This window comes from Colias eurytheme, chromosome 30 (assembly GCF_061535395.1).
Source record: "Colias eurytheme isolate Ceu_HAF_F1 chromosome 30, ilColEury1 Martin Lab GWU primary, whole genome shotgun sequence".
Taxonomy (NCBI): domain Eukaryota; kingdom Metazoa; phylum Arthropoda; class Insecta; order Lepidoptera; family Pieridae; genus Colias; species Colias eurytheme.
The window spans coordinates 3,196,004-3,215,074 of NC_143009.1; the positions used below are offsets into that span (position 1 = coordinate 3,196,004).

A 19,071-nucleotide genomic window follows, 5' to 3' on the forward strand; every position below is an offset into this window, starting at 1 on the left:
AATTCCGTAACGAAAAACCTCACGCTCCCCATTCCGACGGGCGCGGAGGTGTGGCTTGAAGGCATAGCATGCAATATGCTTTACCGCGGCAGTCCCCGAGTGCCACACGTCTTTTTTTAACTTGTTATGACGACCTTATCTGTAAATTGAACCACAGATAATATAATAATATTCTTAGGTTAAACGAAAATTTTCGTTTCGAAAAGTATTGTATTTTATTGGTTCGATGATACATGTTTGTACGAATGTTCGGTTTCGAACGTTTTCAACATAGTTTCCATACTGTTCGTGTTCTATTTACTGTGGCCATATCTTCACTCACTATGAAACAAAGCGCATGCTTTTGCCAGTATGTCCCTCCGTATATCTTGTTCCGCGTGATCTTTGGCCATTAACTCAGCTCTTTCTCTAGCCAGGTTTGCTCGTTTTTCTTTAGCACCTGCTAGAATTGCTTGTCTGAGGACGAAATGTTTGAAATCTAGATGTTTTAAGGTTTTCGATGATAGTATATCTATACTAGTTACTTTACTTAGTACTTAGTGATTTCTATCTAGAAATAACTTATCAGTACGCAAATACGATATTAAAACGATAGTATACATAAATAAAATTTTATTTTATTTTATTTTTATATTATCGTACGGTTCGACCGTCACGCGACATGTAATAAAAGTTTCACTTTAATAATGGTCTACTTTTGAGGTATGTTAAATGAATTCTAGTTTGTTTTGGAGGATTAAGAGAATACACTTTGACATTCTAAATCAAAATTCTGATTTAACTGCATAATTTAGAAAAATAGTTTTCCAAACGTCTTGCTGCTCATAAATTTATAAAGAATAGAAAAAAATCGATCACGAGTCGGGACTCGAACCCGCATCCCTTCTCGCCAATCCGGGGCGGATGCTTGACCAATTCAGCCACTCGTGACCCGCCAGAGCGATCGAATTTATTCTATTCTTTCAGTTTTTATGTGTCTATCTATTGATAAAACTAAACTGCTATACATTTAACGTCTTTGTAATTTATATCTAGACTATAAAAACTAACTTTTCAGCCTCTTTCTCCGCCCTCCATTCGTCTATCCTCGCCTGCATCCAGGCTTCTCTCTCCTTTTTGTTCATACTTTTCCAATTTTTTGGCTGTTACCCAAAATCTTTAGAAAGGTCTAGAATAACTTCATGGGCGTAGCTAGCCATGGGCACAGGGTGGGGCAAAAAAAAAACCGGCCAAGTGCGAGTCGGAGTCGCGCACCGAGGGCTCCGAATAAACCTACTTTTTATTAAGTTGTAACTCTAAAATGTATGTTTTAGCAATTTTTCCTTTATCTGTGCTATAAGACATTGCTTTTAACCAAATTTCAAGACTCTGTGTTCACGGGAAGTAGGTACAATGTAGGTTTTGATTCCCTTGTCGAAATTTGCGATAATTTGCAGCATAAAATGGTTGTATCTTTTGATTGCGTTGGCTTATAAGTTTGATTTTTTTTCACAGCTTTAAGAGACCGTAGACCGTACCGTACCGAGACCGTATTCGATATAAATTTCAGTTTGATAACTCTACGGGTTCCTAAGAAAAAGTGTGTTGACAGACAAACCGACAGGCAGAGTTTGTTGTGCGTCTGTCTGTCTAAAAATACCTTTTTTTTCAAGAACACGTGGCGGTATCAAGCTGAAATAATAATGAATAAATCAAAACAAACAAAAGATACCTACAGCCGTTTATGTTATAAATTTCATCCGTATATTATATAGTTTATCTGTCTAATACAATAATATGATTCCTTTTTACCATAAAATATAGGTCTATGTAAATAGAAAAATGAACCATTTTAAATAACTCAGTAAATAAAGCAAAACCTTGCACTTCCGATTTCATGTTTGTTTTAGGTGCAACACAGAATGCAGACAGATCCAGGTGGAGCTTTGCTCGCAATCTTATAGTTTTTGACCGATATCTCGAAAACTATCCACTTTAGGGCAAAAGTTGCTTAGACTTTTTTGTAGAAAGTAAAATTACGCATATTTTATACCATGTAAAATTTTTTGTAAAACTTACTATTTACGGTTTATGGCCTATTTGATGAACCGGTTGATCGTTAAAATATTGGATTAATGAATAAAATGCATTTATGTACATAGTTTTTAGGTCACTTTATTCTCTACAAGTTTTGTTTGAAATTTTTTTTCTAGTGCCCATATTTTTTGAGTTGTTCCACGTATAATGTAGAAATGCCGAGGCTCGGCGGGTGACGTCACGACGTGGCAGGCCAAAAGCTTTTTTACGGATGTAATAAAAACGAAGAAGAAATTTCCAATGCAAGTGGATTTTCACCGTTTCCGAAACGGCAAAATTTTTGATTTTTTTTTTTACTTATAGAAAATTTTTAATACATTTTTTTAAATATTTTCCTTTATTTTATTCTTGCATCCGAATATAAAATAACTACTCAATATTATTTAGAATATATACGAAACATATGTACGAAATATATACGAAACATGCATAGGTACCTTGAAATTTACTATTTATCGCCAAACGTTAAATAACTCAAAAAGGATTAGAAAAAAAAGTTTCAAATAAAGTAATCTTAATAAATGGATAATGCACATGTATAATATATTAATGCCTTTGCATTTCATTGATAAATCCAATATTTAAAGAGTTACTTGCCAAAGATGATTAACCGGCTCATTAAATAGGCCATAAATCGTAAACGGAAAGTTTTACATAAAGTTTACAAGGTATAAAAGGTGTAAAATTTTACTACCTACAAAAAATTCCCAATATTTTTTGCCTTAAAACGGATAGTTTCCGAGATATCGGCCAAAAACTTTTATGTAAGATTGCGAGCGTAGCTCCACCTGGATCTGTCAGCATTTTGTGCTTTTATGGTCAGTAACTTATCCTAAAACAAAAGTGAAATTGGATGGGAAATTTAGTGCGAATTTGGCTAAATAAAAACAGCTTTGAATGGGGTAACAGTACTACACTACTTTTTCTGGAACCAAAAGTGGTTTAAATCATATTGTAACATAGAAGCGCAAGCCGACACAAAAAAAAATGCGATCTAAACAAAAAGTTTAGATCGCATTTTTTTTGTGTCGACTGACAACAGCTTTCGAGTGAGAATTTTTTAACGGATATTAAGTTTTGTAGTCAGTACCTAGATAATTACGTTTTTTAGATTTGGTTAGGTACCTTCCAGACCAGAGCCAGGGTGGGGCAAGTGCCCCACCCTGCCCCACCGTGGCTACGCCCATGAATAACTTTGATAGTTCTTTTGCAGAAGTTTTGAAAGTCGTATTTTTTACGTATCTGGTCAACTTATACGTGTTATAAACCAAATACCAATTATTGATGATTTGCCATAAATATAAATCAATTTATAAACTCCTTATATCTTGGAATTGCCTGTTTCAGAAGTTTGGACAACACACTCCATAAATTTTGCTCATTTAAGCTCACAAAGTTTTTCTATTCAAATTATCATTCACTAAATATAATATCTTTTATTATACACTTGTACTTCCTATTATTCCTATAACTTTTTCCACACTGACTTGTTACTAAGGTGCAGATAAACAAAAAAAATATGATAGCATGCTAACAGTACATAATAAGGGAATTTTATTTATTCAAATATCAGATTTGAACAGATAAAACTTCCTAAAGAATATAACCTTTTTATTTGCAAAAGAATATCATTCAAAATTTTGTCAAGCTTTTGTACCTGCGTCTTTAGTTAAATCTATACTAATATTATAAAGCTGAAGAGTTTGTTTGTTTGTTTGAATACGCTAATCTCGGGAACTACTGGTGAAAAATTATTTAGGTGTTAGATAGCCCATTTATCGAGGAAGGCTATAGGCTATATATCATCACACCAACAGGAGTGGAGCACAGCTAGTCATAAATATATGTAGTAACATTGAAACTTCTGTTACCTTTTCGAAAACGGGTATTTCTTCTTTTTCCTTTTCCTTCTTTCCTTTCTTGCCTTTCTTCTTTTTTGTCTCTGGTTCTTCTTCTTCCACTTTCTGCTGTTCTTCTGTAATGTTAATAATATTTTATAAAATTGTTAACGATATTATGTCATCAAATTTTTTTTAACGATAAGACGTTAGGATTTAGCAAGAAAATTAATCGAAGTAAGTTACTAAATATTAATGTGTTTTTGACGTGACAACGTCTTATAATTCGATAGAGCCGGCTGCACGCACGATAAAACATGACTCATGCGGCGTTACCTCGCTCTGAGGCGTTCCATGTAAGGCTTGAAGTGCGAGCGAGAGCGCGGAACGAGCGACAAAGAAGCACAATCGGCCTTAAGACGTTGTCACTTTCAACTATCGTCAGTAAATCGACTTTACAGAGAACCAATTTTTTTATATAAATAATTATTAGTTTTACTAACCTCCAACTATAGATTCCTCAGACCACTGAAATAATTCGCTGCTTGTCTTTTTGACAACTTCCACTACCTATAATTAATTATTAACAATCTTTTATGAGCAGAACTAAATATGCTATTATTCCTTCAACTTAGAATGATTAACTTTTTGAATAATATTGTTTCGTGTAAAAATCTTTTTTCGAAGTCGACTAAATAATACACAAAAATTTATGCTTTTTAAATTGCATTCTTTGTATCGATGTTTTTTCTTTCCATCTCATCATTAATCAAATTCTGTTAAGTAGTAACAAAAATCGTAAATACTATATTTATTTATATATATGTATGTATATTTATAGGTATATGTATGTATATTTATACAATTATTTCAGTGTACTTTACCTCTTCTGCCTTTTTCTTGCCTTTCTTCTTTTTGGGCTTTGGTTCTGGAAACAATATTTTACTATACTTTGACGACAAGTGATTTTTGAAGTGAAAACTTCTTTAGCGGCGTTGAGCACTTTTTCTGTAATGGGTATAAAATCTTAAACTCGCGTCAGGACACGTGGCCTGATCGAAAAAGACGGATCCAAAATATCAAACATGCTCAACGTTAATAATCAAGTTTTCACTTCTGCCTTCTATTTTCTAAATTTAAAAATAATAGAAGCATATATCTACATTTTATTTGTTAGAGAACCCTAAAAATATCAAATCCCTAATCTATATTCAACACTTACCATAAAAAACACAGTTTACTACAGTAGAATATTTTTCTGCATTGAATCAAGGTTACTATGGCAACCAATCATATTGATTTAATATTATAATATTACTAGCGGTCTGCCCCGGCTTCGCCCGTGGTACCTACATGTTTAAACTATCCTATCTCTTAAGTTGGATCGAACTGCACATGGTGTGTGAATTTTATTATAATCGGATAGGTGGTTTAGGAGTCCATTGAGGACAAACATTGTGACACGAGATTTATATAATATACTAGCGGTCCGCCCCGGCTTCGCTCGTGGTACCTACATGCTTAAACTATCCTATCTCTTAAGTTGGATCGAACTGCACATGGTGTGCGAATTTTATTATAATCGGATAGGTGGTTTAGGAGTCCATTGAGGACAAACATTGTGACACGAGATTTATATATATTAAGATGGTCCAGTGTCCCCTTGAGGGACATGAGGCAGATGCATAATCTTTTACAGATCTTTTTATATCTCTGCTGTTTTCAACCGACTTCAAGAAAGGGGAAATTTTGTCATATGGTTCTAATTTTAGAAATTAAAGTCGTACGTACCTACCACTTTAAGTAAAAATGTCGATTGCCTTTTTTGTAGAAAATGGTTTATTTTCCATCACTTTTGTTAACATACTACAATATACGTACCTACTGTATGGAGTAGGTTCTTTTTTTTTGTTTCCACCGGGAATCGAACCCAGGACCCCTCGGTGTCTCAAAATCTGTATCAACATACATCGCACTTAACTATAAATTCAAGTAAATTACCTTCAATAACAGGAGGTAGGCTTTCAAAAGAAGCGCTGGTGTATGATGTATCGGTATACTGTATTTCTTCAGGCTCTGGCTCCAAATCTGTGATCTCCATGACTTCCTCTTGGATCTCAACTTCTGTAATACCATTGTTGTTATGTTTGTGAGGGTTTTGTTTATTAATAAGATGCCCACTAATCGTAACTTAACAGTAGAAACAATATGGGTATTCACAATGGGCAGTGTTGGCCCAACAAATAATCTTCGATGTTTGTCGTTACGGCGATTATGAATAAACATCTACAATGATGGCCGATCATAGACATTTAGGCCAATCGTGATTGCCTCTACTCGCCCAACGCTGCCCTTTGTGAAGAGGGCTTTTGAATTCAATACAAAAGCATGTATTTGCCTTATGTATTATTCCGGTACACAAGCTACATCACTGTCCAATATCATTTACATTCGTTCAGTGGTTTTAACGTGAAAGAGGAACAATCATACATCCATTCTCACAACCTTTCAAGTTTAGGTATAATAGCAGTAAGTAAGTAAATAAGATAATAAAAGCACTAATAGAGAAAATTACTGCAAGAAAAGTATCCCTATATGTATAAAAAGCAATAATTAACACGATAAAAAAGGCGGCAAAATAAAAAAAATCCATTTAAGAAAAAAAATCTGATTTTAGTATTCGAATATTCGAATATCGAAGGTCGAGCTATCAGAATACGATTCTCTTCATGAAAAATTTCCAGTTTGTCCAAAATATAAACGACTGAATTAATTTTAATCCGATTTTCATTATTTAGTAATAAATAAGTATAAAATATCGTTCTTATTGTAAGGGGTTAAGACTTAAGACAGTATTTAAAATAGCACTCACCTGCTGGTTCTTCATCCTGAAAATAAAAAAATAATCTAGAAAAGTAACAATATCTATATATAGCGCATCAAAAAGTTATTTTCCATGAACAATGAACAATCTGTTCATTAATAATTAGTATACATTTTGCAAAAGCACAGTAAATATTATATTATTGTATCTAATATTATATCATTTAATTTTATACGATTCACAAAATTTCATTCTTTACTAGTAATTTCTTATAAAACTTTATTTAATCTATTAATAAAACAATAAAAATACCTTTTTCTTTTTATCTTTCTTTGCCATTGTAAAACTTTCGTAAAATTTATTTAATTTCCAAAATGTCAACAAAAATGTCAATGAACCATGAATGCCGCCTAAAATGGCGGCAAAGTTGTTTTTTTTAATAATTCATTAGTGGCCAGTAACCTTTGAAATTTGTACTTAGTATGAGTATGCATTCAAAACGCATGTCTGATGACTTTTTTTTAATTAATTTATTAGTCTTGTAAATATTTCTATTTCAAGGTACCTACTATTGTTTGTTAAATTTTGTTGAATTTAACATTATTATTGTTTTTAGTAATCCATAATTGCATTGATTATAATATTGCTGTGATTAAAACTGATTGTTAAATTAAATGTTTTTTAAGAATACACTTGTTTTTTCTACTAAAAAAACAATGATTCTCTATTATTAAATTAGGTAATTAATTATTTTTTTTAAAGAAATTTTTTTAATGATGAAAAATATTCGACAATTTTTTTTATAACCACGTCGGAGCGTGAATAGGCAGTACCTACTTTCATAAAAAAAATAAAAATGGAAGACAAATTTGAAAATTCGTTTTACGCGCGGAAGCTTTTATTAGTTCTTTTTGTCTAAGCTTTTTGTTATCTTTTTATAAAATGAATTTAAGTTAAACAATTTTTAAGCAATTTGTGGTAACAGTTTCGATTCTCTAAGTTCTCTAACGTTCGGTAAGTACCTATTATTAATTATTATATTATTATACTTACAACGATTTATTCTATACATTTTATTTATAAGGATGTACTAGAAGTTAGAACATCTTTGGAAATAGATACTTACATAGTACATATATTATAGGTAACTCTTTATACTATGATACTTGCTTTTGACCGCGGGTTCGTCTGCGAAACCGCACAGCAGCTGGATATTTTATCAGTTTTATTTGTCTTAAAATTAATTCCCATATTTGCGTTTTATATACAGTAATCAAGCTGCATGCACAAGCCGCATACTCAAATAAATCGCGTCGATCATGACAGGATACTTCACCATACGAAATACTTCTACCATGAGACATGGCGTAATAGTTGTAATCTCTTTCATCGTAGTTTAAATCCGCCCCTGGGTAAGACCATTATTATACATATTTTATCAGATGCCTATCGGAATCTATAAATAAAACCAAATGTAAAGTAAAACGTATATTTCTCTTAAAATTAATTCACACATTTCCGTTTCATACACAATATTTTATTCAATAAAAATAAAACTACTGCATTGTCAGGTATTTATAAAAAAAATTATACTAAATTTAATTTTAAATTAATCTAAAATATATGTAACTAGCTGTTGCCCACAGCTTCGCTCTCGTGCTCAAAATAAAGTTAATAACTAAAAATTTGTGCGGGTTGGGGTTGCTCGAACTTGCGGACGGATTGTCGAAAACGAGAAAAATCAGCAACAATGCGAATAGGTCATTGTAAAAGAGCCATAACGTGAATAATTTCGTGTAGTAGCTGTAATGAAAACGTTTATATTGCGTTATATCAAGCACAAGTTGTTACAATAAAAGTCGCTATTGTATATTCATAAATTGCGCCTTGCTTACTTTTTTTTTGTGGTGTCTCTCAATGTTAGCCAGAAGGGCTTCTACATTTTAACGCGGACGCGGATGGTCTTCCTATGATCGTCACAAGGTAATTGTAACTATTAATTAATTTGCTTCTTTGATTACATTATAGTTTCATTAGAGCCATGACACGAATTTCGATATGTGGTCTCTATGATTATCATAATTGAGTATTTGAATAAAAAAAAATTATTGATTTTTTTTATGTATTTTGAAACTTTATTATTAATAATATTGATATTTAATGCAAATAACTTACAAAAAAAATTTTTTCCGTTAATTATAAGCAATTAAAAATTGATGAAATTTAAGTTAGAATCACGTGACTAAAAACGCGCCATGACTGGTCACCACAGTTGTGACGTCATAATGTTATAGCTATTATTAACTGCAGTACATAGCGTTTACATACGATTTGTAGTTAGTTCCGAATTAGTTAGTTAGTTACAAATAATATTCTTGATGTTGATATATTTATGATCACCGATTTTTGTCAGGAGTTGCCTTTGTAGTATTCGTACATAATGGTACAAAACGATAACTTTTGAGGTTCGCCATTTTTAATATAAATTTAAATAATATAATTAACAATTAATATAATTAATATGTAATTTAATAATGACAACAAAATTAAATAGATCAAAACACTGTATTTATTATTAACACGCTTTTATTAGCTTCACCTGTATGTTTGTATGTAACCAATTCTCCTTTCGATTCGATTTAGACCCACTATAAACCGACGGATTTAATTTAAATTTTGTATACTTATAAAAACCCGGTAACAATACAATAATTTCATGAATTTATCTTTTTATCCTGTTTAGTTTTTCAAACTATATTTAATTTTCTATCAACTGCAATGAGTGAAAACTAACATTATGACGTCACACGCGCTCGGGTGACGCTTCGGGAGTAATTGTCGGCGTGTCTTCGGTACTGGATTCAAAGACTAATTTTTATTTTGAAATAACTTTTGAATTATTGCAAAAAAAATAAAAATAAAAACAGTTTTGTTATAAAACTAATATATAATCTTTCCATTTATCACAAAAAAAAAATTAATTCAAATACTCAATTATCGCGTCGAGTGCGTTTTGACGTGACAACGTCTTATAATAACACGAAAAAACATGACTCATGCGGCGTTACCTCGCACTGAGGCGTTCCACGTACCTAAGACTTGAAGTGCAAGCGAGAGCGCAGAAAGAGCGACAAAGAAGCACAATCGGACGTTGTCACGTTCAACTATCGTCAGTAAACCGACTCTACAGTCAACCAATTTTTTTTTTAGAGTACTATAGCACGAATTTTGCTATGTAGTATTTCCATAACATTTATGCCAAGGAGTCATTTTCCGTGCTCTTCAGCTTCTGCGTAACAAGCGACCTCTTGAGCCGTCGCCAGAAGTCACTATGTCCGTCCGCGGGCCACACGATGTAGGTCTTGGTGAGCATCAGGTAGTGCAGCGTGTTGGGGCGCAGGCTGCGCGGGATCTCCTCCAGCAGCACGAGCAGCAGGTCCTCGCGACGCGTCTCTAGCAGCCTGGGGATAGGGGCGGGCTTTGTTTGGCAAGTGTCTTTATGGCATAGGAGCTTATATAGTAGTATTGTGATTCAAATCTCTAGCAGCCTGGGGATAGGGGCGGGTTTTGTTTGGCAAGTGTCTTTATGGCATAGGAGCTTATTTAGTGGTATCATGATTCAAATCTCTAGTAGTTTGGGAATAGAAGCGGGTTTACCTTACGTCATGTACATGTCGTAGTCATGTGGTTGAATTTGCTATTTGATTGAATGAATATCGCGTTCACTGACGATATTTAATTGAATGACTAGGTCGAACGTTGATTTAACAACCGTCTATCAACGTCCAAATAGCCCTTTGAACATAGCCCTTGGAACAGAGCGGATATAACGCTCGTAATTCAATCAAATAGCAGATTCAACCAGATGACGGTGACACATACATGCATCGCAGGCAAATTGTATAATAATCGCCGTTTATACAATTTACACGTTGCGCAATATGCCGAGAATTCGTTATCAGATATTTTTAGTTTTGACAATCGGCTCCTTGTGGATCCGGCTCCAGTTAGTCAATCATTTGCAGAATATTTATACTTAAACAAAATATAAAAAGATACCTGTGTTGTGCGAGATGCATCTCAAACTGGCACCACTGGCTCAAGAGGAAGCGCCGCGAGATGATGAGCATGATGAAGCGGGAGCGGTCCATGCACGACACTATGTTCTCTAGTATCGATAGACCCACCTGCAATATAATAAATCTTACGTAATTGGTCTAAAATGTTTATTCAAAATTTTCCAGTAATTGATGATACATTTCAAGAATTACTATGGCAGGCTCAAGCTGCATGCTCAAGCCACACGCTCAAGCTGCATGCGCAAGCTGCATGGTCAAGCTGCATGTTCAAGCTGCATGCGCAAGCTGCATGGTCAAGCTGCATGATCAAGCTGCATGGGTTACCTATCTTAATCTCGAATTTTAATATTCCGAATATCATAATCCAGAAAACGTTTGGACATTTTTTCATAACCCCGAATTTTAAAATTTCGAAGTTTTGTTTGCCATATAATCGCAACTCCGAATTTCATTTGCCCATTTCTTTATTTGTACGACGTTTTACAATCCAGACGAATGAGTTCCAGACATACGAATTCTAAATGCACAAAATCCAGATGACCGTAATCCATATGCACGAAAGCCAGATTTTTAAAACACAAATTTTTGAAATACAGTTAATTGATATCCAGACAAACAATGTCCAGATTTTTGAAATTCAAATAAACGATATCCAGCAAAACGAAATCCTTCTAGGGGGTCGCAGCACGAACCTAACCTAACATTCAGAATAGATTTTAACACTTTAACCTTTCTGTAATGGGCAAGTAAAAAAATAGCGAGTCGGTTCTGGCACTCGCCGGCCGCTGCCGCGGCACGCTCGCTTCGCTCGCTCGGCTCGTGCATGGGGGGTCACAGTTCAAACCTAACCTAACCTACTGAGTCGGATTTGACACTTAAACCTTTCTGTAATGGGCAAGTAAAACAATAGCGAGTCGGTTCTGGCACTCGCCGGCCGCTGCCGCGGCACGCTCGCTTCGCTCGCTCGGCTCGTGCATGGGGGGTCACAGTTCAAACCTAACCTAACCTACTGAGTCGAATTTGACACTTAAACCTTTCTGTAATGGGCAAGTAAAACAATAGCGAGTCGGTTCTGGCACTCGCCGGCCGCTGCCGCGGCACGCTCGCTTCGCTCGCTCGGCTCGTGCATGGGGGGTCACAGTTCAAACCTAACCTAACCTACTGAGTCGAATTTGACACTTAAACCTTTCTGTAATAAGCAAGTAAAACAATAGCGAGTCATTTCTAGCGTGGGAGTCGTAGTTCAAACCTAACCTACTGAGTCGACTTTGTCACTAAAACCGGTCTGTAATGGACAAGTAAAACAATAAATTTACTTACTAACAATGTTTATTTTCAGTCGATAGTAAAGGTATAATCACGATTGTATGGAAATCAAATAAAAAGATTATGAAAATCTGGCAATAGTTTATCTGTTATACGATTATATGGGAACCAAATAAAAAGATTATGAAAATTTGGAAATAGTTTATTTGGAAAATGGTACGATGGGAAACAAAAAAAAGTATTTTGAGAATCTGGTATAATGAGATCTGTATTATGAGAATACGGGAAACAAAAAAATACTTTTTAAAAATCTGGTTTTGGTGCATCTGGAAATTGATTCATCTGGGAAATTAAAAAAGGAATTTTGAAAATTTGTCATTCATTACATCTGTCTTTTAAAAGTTCTAACAACCGTTTTCGGGGTTTTAAGATTCGGGTAATAGAAATTCGAGTTTTTAATAGGTTACCAGCTGCATGATCAAGCTGCATGCTCAAGCTGCATGCACAGGCCGCATGCACAAGCCGCATGCTCAAGCCTCATGCACAAGCCTCATGCTCAAGCTCCATGCTCATGCCTTATACGAAAGCTCATGACGTAAAGAACCGAGATCGGTACTATAGTCGATATACGAGTGTCTATAATATACTAAGTAAGAGATTTAATCGCGTGCCCATCGGGATACCGCTACCCATGGCGCGGATACCGCTCTAGTTTGAGTAGTCTAATAATACATAATACATAGTAATACATTCTGCACCTATAAGTATTTTTAGATGATTTTTTCATGCTCAAGCCTCATGCGAAAGCTTCATGCTGATGCTTTATTATAATATCTATTATATATTCTGTCTGGAAATAGATTTCTAGTAAAACAGTGTGTGCAGTGTGATTTGTAGTAAAACCGCTTGCTCATGCTTCAAGCTCAAGCCACATGCTCGTGCCTCATGTTCAAACTTCATGCCCAAGCATGCAAGCATGAATACTTTAAACTTGAATTTGTGATAACTTGATTGATATTTGAATTTGAATTTATTGTTTTGATGTCGACATGCACAAGCCGCATGCTCAAGCTGCATGCAAACTTCATGCTTCAAGCTTCATGCTTCGATATTATGTCTTAATTTGGCTTGAGCCTACACTCGTTTCAGATATACAAAGAACGATAAAAAAACGTAATTGGATAAATTGAACATGGCCGAGCCGCCAGTCTTGTCCAAGCCCAGGAATTTTATTAGCGAACTAGCTTTCCGCCTGCGGCTTCGCCCGCGTTTTCAAAAAAAAACCCGCATAGTTCCCGTTCCCGTGGGATTTCCGGGATAAAACCTAGCCTATGTCACTCAGAAATGATGTAGCTTTCCAACAGTGAAAGAATTTTTCAAATCTGCCAAGTAGTTTCGGAGCCTATTCAATTCATACAAACAAACAAACAAACAAAAAATCAAACCTTTCCTCTTTATAATATTTGTATAGACAAAATGGTAAAATCGTTGAAATTATCAACTTATTTTGTAGCAACAATGTTCAAAGTCTATTAGTATCACGCATTATAAAACTCTGCCTACTACATGTCTAGGCAGAGTTTTGAGTGTATGATGTGTTTGTGTGTGCATGCGTGTATCTTTATTAATATGTGTGTGTTATAGTTATTATAAAATACCTGAAAATCTCGTTCATGCAAGCAAACACTAATACGGCAATCTTTCTCCACATGTGGCAAGAGCTGGTCCAACACCCAGGCTCTGTCTTCATTGCAATATGATACGAACACGTCGTAATTGAAAATTTTCGTCTCTAAAATTTTAAAAATTATATTAGCTAATGATTCAGATGTCATTTACTTGAGAAAACTTTAATATAGAAAAATAGCAAATAGTGTAATCAAATCTTGTTTGTATAGTAATATTGTATCTAGGTACGCTTATCAAGCTAAATATTATAATCTAAATTAATTGTTTTTGGATAACAACGATAAGAATAAAAAATAATCATACCATCGACTACATTCTTCTCATTAATCAAACTCAGCATTGCAGAATTTCGCATAGTTATCAAGAAATATCTGAAGTTTCTCCTAAACGTGTAGATGAAAACTAAAATTGGTAACAGTGCTAGTAGCATGAACAAAAAATATAAGCTGTTACGGCTGCGTTTTAATTTTAAATCCGGCTTTAAATGGCGATGATCATGACAGGGTACTACTTCACCATACGAAATACTTCTACCATGAGACATAGAATAACAGTTGTAATCTCTCTCATCGTAGTCCAAATACAAGAAATCACCAGTCATATTTGTACTGAAACCTCCCGCGAAACAATTAAATACGTCCGTCGAGTTGTGTAACTCAAAACACGATTCGGAAACGTTTCTTCGGATTTTTATAATATCGTTATAATCAGAGAATCCAGTGTGGAACATGAGAGCGTTGTCTTCCATAAAATTGCTTGATATAAATGTATCTTTAAGCCTGAATTCATTTTGGAACGCAATTTCATACATGTCCCTGACGTAGCAATAGCATACCATTAAATTTTTGGATATCGCCACATATTTCACGTTAGCTACATCAGCAATCATACTTTCCGGTATTATATTCATGTTATTGTTAACCAAGATTAGTACTTTCAATTTAGGCATTGTAGATATAATATTTGTGAACCACGAGGATACTCTGTTACTGTGCAAATCTAGAATTTGTAAACTTTTCATCGTTCTCATCACATATTGCGATATGGTTGTTATTTCGTTTTGTGACGCCTTAAGTACCTCCAGTTCTGTGAAGTCTTTAATAAAATCCAATGACTTTACTTGTGATGATTTTACGTAAAGGACTCTCAATGATTTTTCTAGTCCGCTAAGCACGCCTTTTTCGAGCAAAACCTCTGGATTACCAGACAAGTCTAAGTATTTCAGTGACGTGTTGGCGAATGTGTTTCGTTGTAATGGAAAAAGTCCTGTGTAACATAGAGAGAGTCTTTCCAATTTGGATCCAAAGTTTCCTAAAATACGAGCACCAACCGCTGAAAAGGAAAGGTCTAAGGATGTTAAGTTTAGAAGTCGGAGAGTGTCTGAAGATTCGAAAAACAGGATTCTTTTCGGATCGTCTTCTCTATTCCTACTTAAGTCCAAATGCCGTAGACTGATCAGACCAACGAACGCATGAGCATCCACTAAACTTATGTAGTTCTCGCCGAGGTATAAAGATGTTAAAGATGGCATTCCTTGGAAAATGAATGCGTCCAGTACTTCGATTTGGCAGTTTCGTAAATCTAATTCTTTAAGTTTGGGGAAAGAAGCGCTTAGCAGTCCCACCGACCATGTTGATTTCCCTGAAATAAAGACATAACCTGAAACAAAGATATTTAAATCTCGTAATAAGAAACAGAGAAGTATTTTAGAAGAGACAGATGAACAACAAAATTAACCATCATCTTACTCTGCACGTTCTCAGGGCCCAGATAGACTTCTTTAGCGTTCGTCGTATTCAATATGGAGTCATATCTCTCCGATGTTATAAGAAATTGTCCAAAATTGTTGCCGTAAAATGTTATATATTCGACGGAAGCCGCTAGATTCATAGAACTGTCCCTCAAGAAAACTACCTGAAAATAAAGATTAGGTAATAAAATAATAATTTATTTTTATTCACGAGAAAAAGGCTCCACTTTTCGGCTTCATTTTATTTTATTTTACTCTTTCATTTATTATACTTGTATTGTTTTGTTTCATGTTGTGTTGTTTTAATTTTAATTAAGTATTGTATTCTGTGTCAATTGTGTTTGTTATTATTGTGGAGTCAAATAAATGATCTTTCTTTCTTTCTTTCTTTCAGAAATAGGTTCAATGTAATGAGCAGATCCTGATATTCGAACTAGTGATGGTGTGTCTCCAAGGCCAGAAATATAAGTTAAGATTAGAATTAACATTGGTAAGGTAGATAAATTTCTAAATATTATGTTTTATGGTAATAATTATTAAATTAACGAGGTGAGAGAGAGAAGCGAAAGAGACTAATATTAATATTTAAATTTCGAATAATATATCTGTTTATCTTCCTGATGAAATTGAGAACACAGAGAGAATAAACATTGGCAAAGAAGATAGCCTTCCTTTAGTCAATGGAATAAAACATGATGCAAGTGAAATAGCACATGCAAATATTTCGAGTATGAGACATGAGTGGAAAGGCGTAATAAAAGGAATACATCATCAACCCATATAATATGTTCCCACTGCAGGGACATGGGCCTCTCATAAGTTATCAGTTAAGGGATCGATAAAAAGTATTAATAAATAAAAATTATACCGATGGAACTTGTCGAAAACCACACCTCGCCATGCTCAGGTATTTGATGACTCCATTGTTCCTAGTTTGCAATCTTAGCAAATTTTTCAAAGCTGGTGTAGCATCACTTCTACTAGATAGATCCGCCACTCCTTCTTCTGAAAATTAATTGGTGAGTTTTATGTATAAAAATTAAAATCGTATCTAATTACACAAAATGGAAAAGGGACTGACTGATATAACAAAGCAAACTACTAGGATTAGAAACTGGTTTTCTTTCACTATATACTTTCTTTAATAGTGAAAAGGAAGTATCAACTCAGGAAGGATTTATGCAAGGTATATAATCATGCCTGATCCTCTTTTATCGGACATTGAATGTAGGTCTGATTAAACACTTTTTGATATAAAAACAAGTAAAAATGTATATTCCTATGATTTGCATTGTGAGCGGATTCGCAATCAAAGTATTGTCGTTGAAAAACATATTACTATAACTTCTTATTCGATGGCCGGTGCAATAATTAAATTAATTAATTAATGTATTCCGCCCTTTTCAAGCGGAGCAATATCCTTCTTCTTAGAGCTATATCTCTTCTGTCTACATATTTTGCTTTATGAACGAACTAAGTTGGTATACCACTAAAGTTACTCACGACATCAGTCATGTACCCAGTGAGGCATTGCAGCTCCCTGTCCAGCAGGATATCTTTGGCCCATCAGATCATCGTAGCTGTGTCTACCTTTCAGACCATCGTTTTTTTTACGTGGAAATAACTATTGTATGTGAAAGTATATTTCTTACAACTATTATAGCTATGTCTACATGCATTTATTGACGACGCGGTTGGCGCAGTGGTAAAGTAACTGCCTACTGAGCCGACGGTCCCGGGTTCGATCCCCGGTCAGGGCAAATATTTGTGTGATGAACTCAATTATTTGTTCTTGGGTCTGGGTGTTATTATCTATATATGTATTTATTAAATATTATATTTATCGTCGCCTAGTACCCACAACACAAGCCTTAATTGAGCTTACTGTGGGACTAGGTCGATTTGTGTAATAATGTCCTGTAATATTTATTTATTTATTTATTTAAACTTACTCAACGCAACAGTCAATCTACCATCCGACGTGACCCACGACTGCACATCAGTCATGTACCCAGTAAGGCATTGTTGCCGCTCTCTCTCCCGGATTACATCTCTGAATTCGCTCCTACGGCCATCGGTTACTTGTATGTGAAGAATGTAGGTTAAACTGAAAATAAAGAAAAACTAAAATAAAATAATACAGATTATGTTAAAAAGGATACTGTATTTTTCTGATGGTGAAAGAAATTTTGAAATTGGTTCACTAGTACTTGAGTTAAATCGGCATGAAGTATCTAATAATAAATAATAATATTTCGGGACAATTTTCACACACGGCATGATCCCATACTAAGCTTTCGCTTGTGTTATGGAAACCAGATGGCTGTATATGTATGGATATAAACATACATTATATAATTTTAAATAAATCTTGATTTGCGTTCTAAGACCGACTTTATTAAATCGTATCATAATTTATCTATTTCCTTATTATTTTATGTTTATCTTTAGCAATTACAGATAGGTGTTATTTATAAATATTGTTTAATTGTGATTTTATGAATCAATAAATAAATATAGCGTGCACTAGCAATGGCACTAGCCCTATATTTAAAAGTTTTATTCAAAAATTTATTTGTGGATTGTAAAATACATGTACAAAATAAATTTTAAGAATATTATATAGTAAGAATCGTAATTTAACTTCACGTTCATATATTTTATCAAAAAATCGTTGAAAAATAACATTCCCTACACGATTGTCTTTTTTATAATTCCTTCCCGTTAAAATTACATAATATACACCTGTATCCAGTACTTACACATAAAATATATTTCAAAGAACCGATCTAATATTTTGTGAACATTGAACGCATACAATTTATACAAAACTACCTTTCCATCCACGGCTTCGCCCGCTATTTGTCTAAAACTTAATCTATAAGTACCTTTTTTTAACGTTGGGAAATGCATTTACGCATCCCCCTCGGCAGTTTTGCTGTCCAAGGGGGTATGTGGGACTCGCACGAAAACCTAATCAATACCTACTAATATTATAAAGCTGAAGAGTTTGTTTGTTTGAACCTTGTTTGAACGCGCTAATCGCAGGAAAGGATTTGAAAGATTCTTTCGGTGTTAGATAGCCCATTTATCGAGGAAGGCTATTATATGCTATATTATATTATCATCACGCTAAGACCAACAGGAGCGGAGCAATGCGGGTGAAACCGCGTTACACAGCTAGTAAATTATATACGAAAACCTTCCTCGTGAATCACTCTATTTATTACAAAAAAACCGCATCAAAATCCGTTGCGTACTTTTAAAGATTTAAGCATATATAGGACAGAGACAAAGAAATCGACATTGTTTTTACTATGTAGTGATGACGTCAAACACACACTTACATAATTTGCCAAATCATTCCGTATCGACACATAAACAAACACATTGCTTACAAAAACACATCGTAGAACAGTTTTCGCGAATATCAAAGCGAAGTCAACACCACACGCGACATAATTATTATGATAAATATTAAATACGTTAAAACTTTATCTAATCTGTGTTATTCATGCGAAACTATCAGTGATCATATCTTATCTGTAT

The 19,071-nt window shown here is 34.3% G+C and overlaps 2 protein-coding genes across 3 annotated transcripts in view; both read right to left on the reverse strand.

Annotated features, from left to right (window-relative positions):
• The window catches only part of LOC149895758 (dynein axonemal intermediate chain 7-like), a 34,386-nt gene extending 28,353 nt beyond the window's left edge, over positions 1 to 6,033 (reverse strand). The window contains exons 1-6 of the mRNA XM_090118486.1: positions 5,916 to 6,033; positions 4,799 to 4,842; positions 4,418 to 4,484; positions 3,948 to 4,051; positions 1,051 to 1,142; positions 323 to 456 (exon numbers count right to left, since the gene is read on the reverse strand). Coding sequence (XP_089974612.1) covers positions 323 to 456; positions 1,051 to 1,142; positions 3,948 to 4,051; positions 4,418 to 4,484; positions 4,799 to 4,842; positions 5,916 to 6,015 — 541 coding nt within the window. The 5' untranslated portion in view covers positions 6,016 to 6,033. The remainder of the gene's footprint in view (positions 1 to 322; positions 457 to 1,050; positions 1,143 to 3,947; positions 4,052 to 4,417; positions 4,485 to 4,798; positions 4,843 to 5,915) is intronic.
• Positions 6,034 to 9,964: 3,931 nt separating this feature from the next.
• Positions 9,965 to 18,969, reverse strand: LOC149895760 (uncharacterized). 2 transcript variants are annotated; one of them, XM_090118573.1, is made up of 8 exons: positions 18,870 to 18,969; positions 17,475 to 17,629; positions 16,391 to 16,527; positions 15,521 to 15,686; positions 14,076 to 15,413; positions 13,742 to 13,875; positions 10,798 to 10,925; positions 9,965 to 10,199 (listed from the first exon to the last, which is right to left on the reverse strand). In XM_090118573.1, the coding sequence occupies exons 1-8, from the start codon at positions 18,911 to 18,913 to the stop codon at positions 9,992 to 9,994; spliced, it is 2,310 nt and encodes a 769-aa protein (XP_089974699.1). In that variant the 5' UTR covers positions 18,914 to 18,969; the 3' UTR covers positions 9,965 to 9,991. The 2 variants fall into 2 exon arrangements, with proteins under 2 accessions (XP_089974699.1, XP_089974698.1); XM_090118572.1 differs by having other exon boundaries at positions 14,076 to 15,431.
• Between the last annotated feature and the right edge of the window lie 102 nt (positions 18,970 to 19,071).

Excerpts from the sequence above, each read along its gene's own strand:
- LOC149895760 (XM_090118572.1), bottom strand. The coding sequence starts at position 18,913 with ATGTGTTTGTTTATGTGTCGATACGGAATGATTTGGCAAATTAT. Across the intron at positions 17,630-18,869 it reads GGAATGATTTGGCAAATTAT|TTTAACCTACATTCTTCACA; the intron begins GTAAGTGTGTGT and ends CTTTATTTTCAG. Across the intron at positions 13,876-14,075 it reads TGAGAAGAATGTAGTCGATG|AGACGAAAATTTTCAATTAC; the intron begins GTATGATTATTT and ends TTAAAATTTTAG.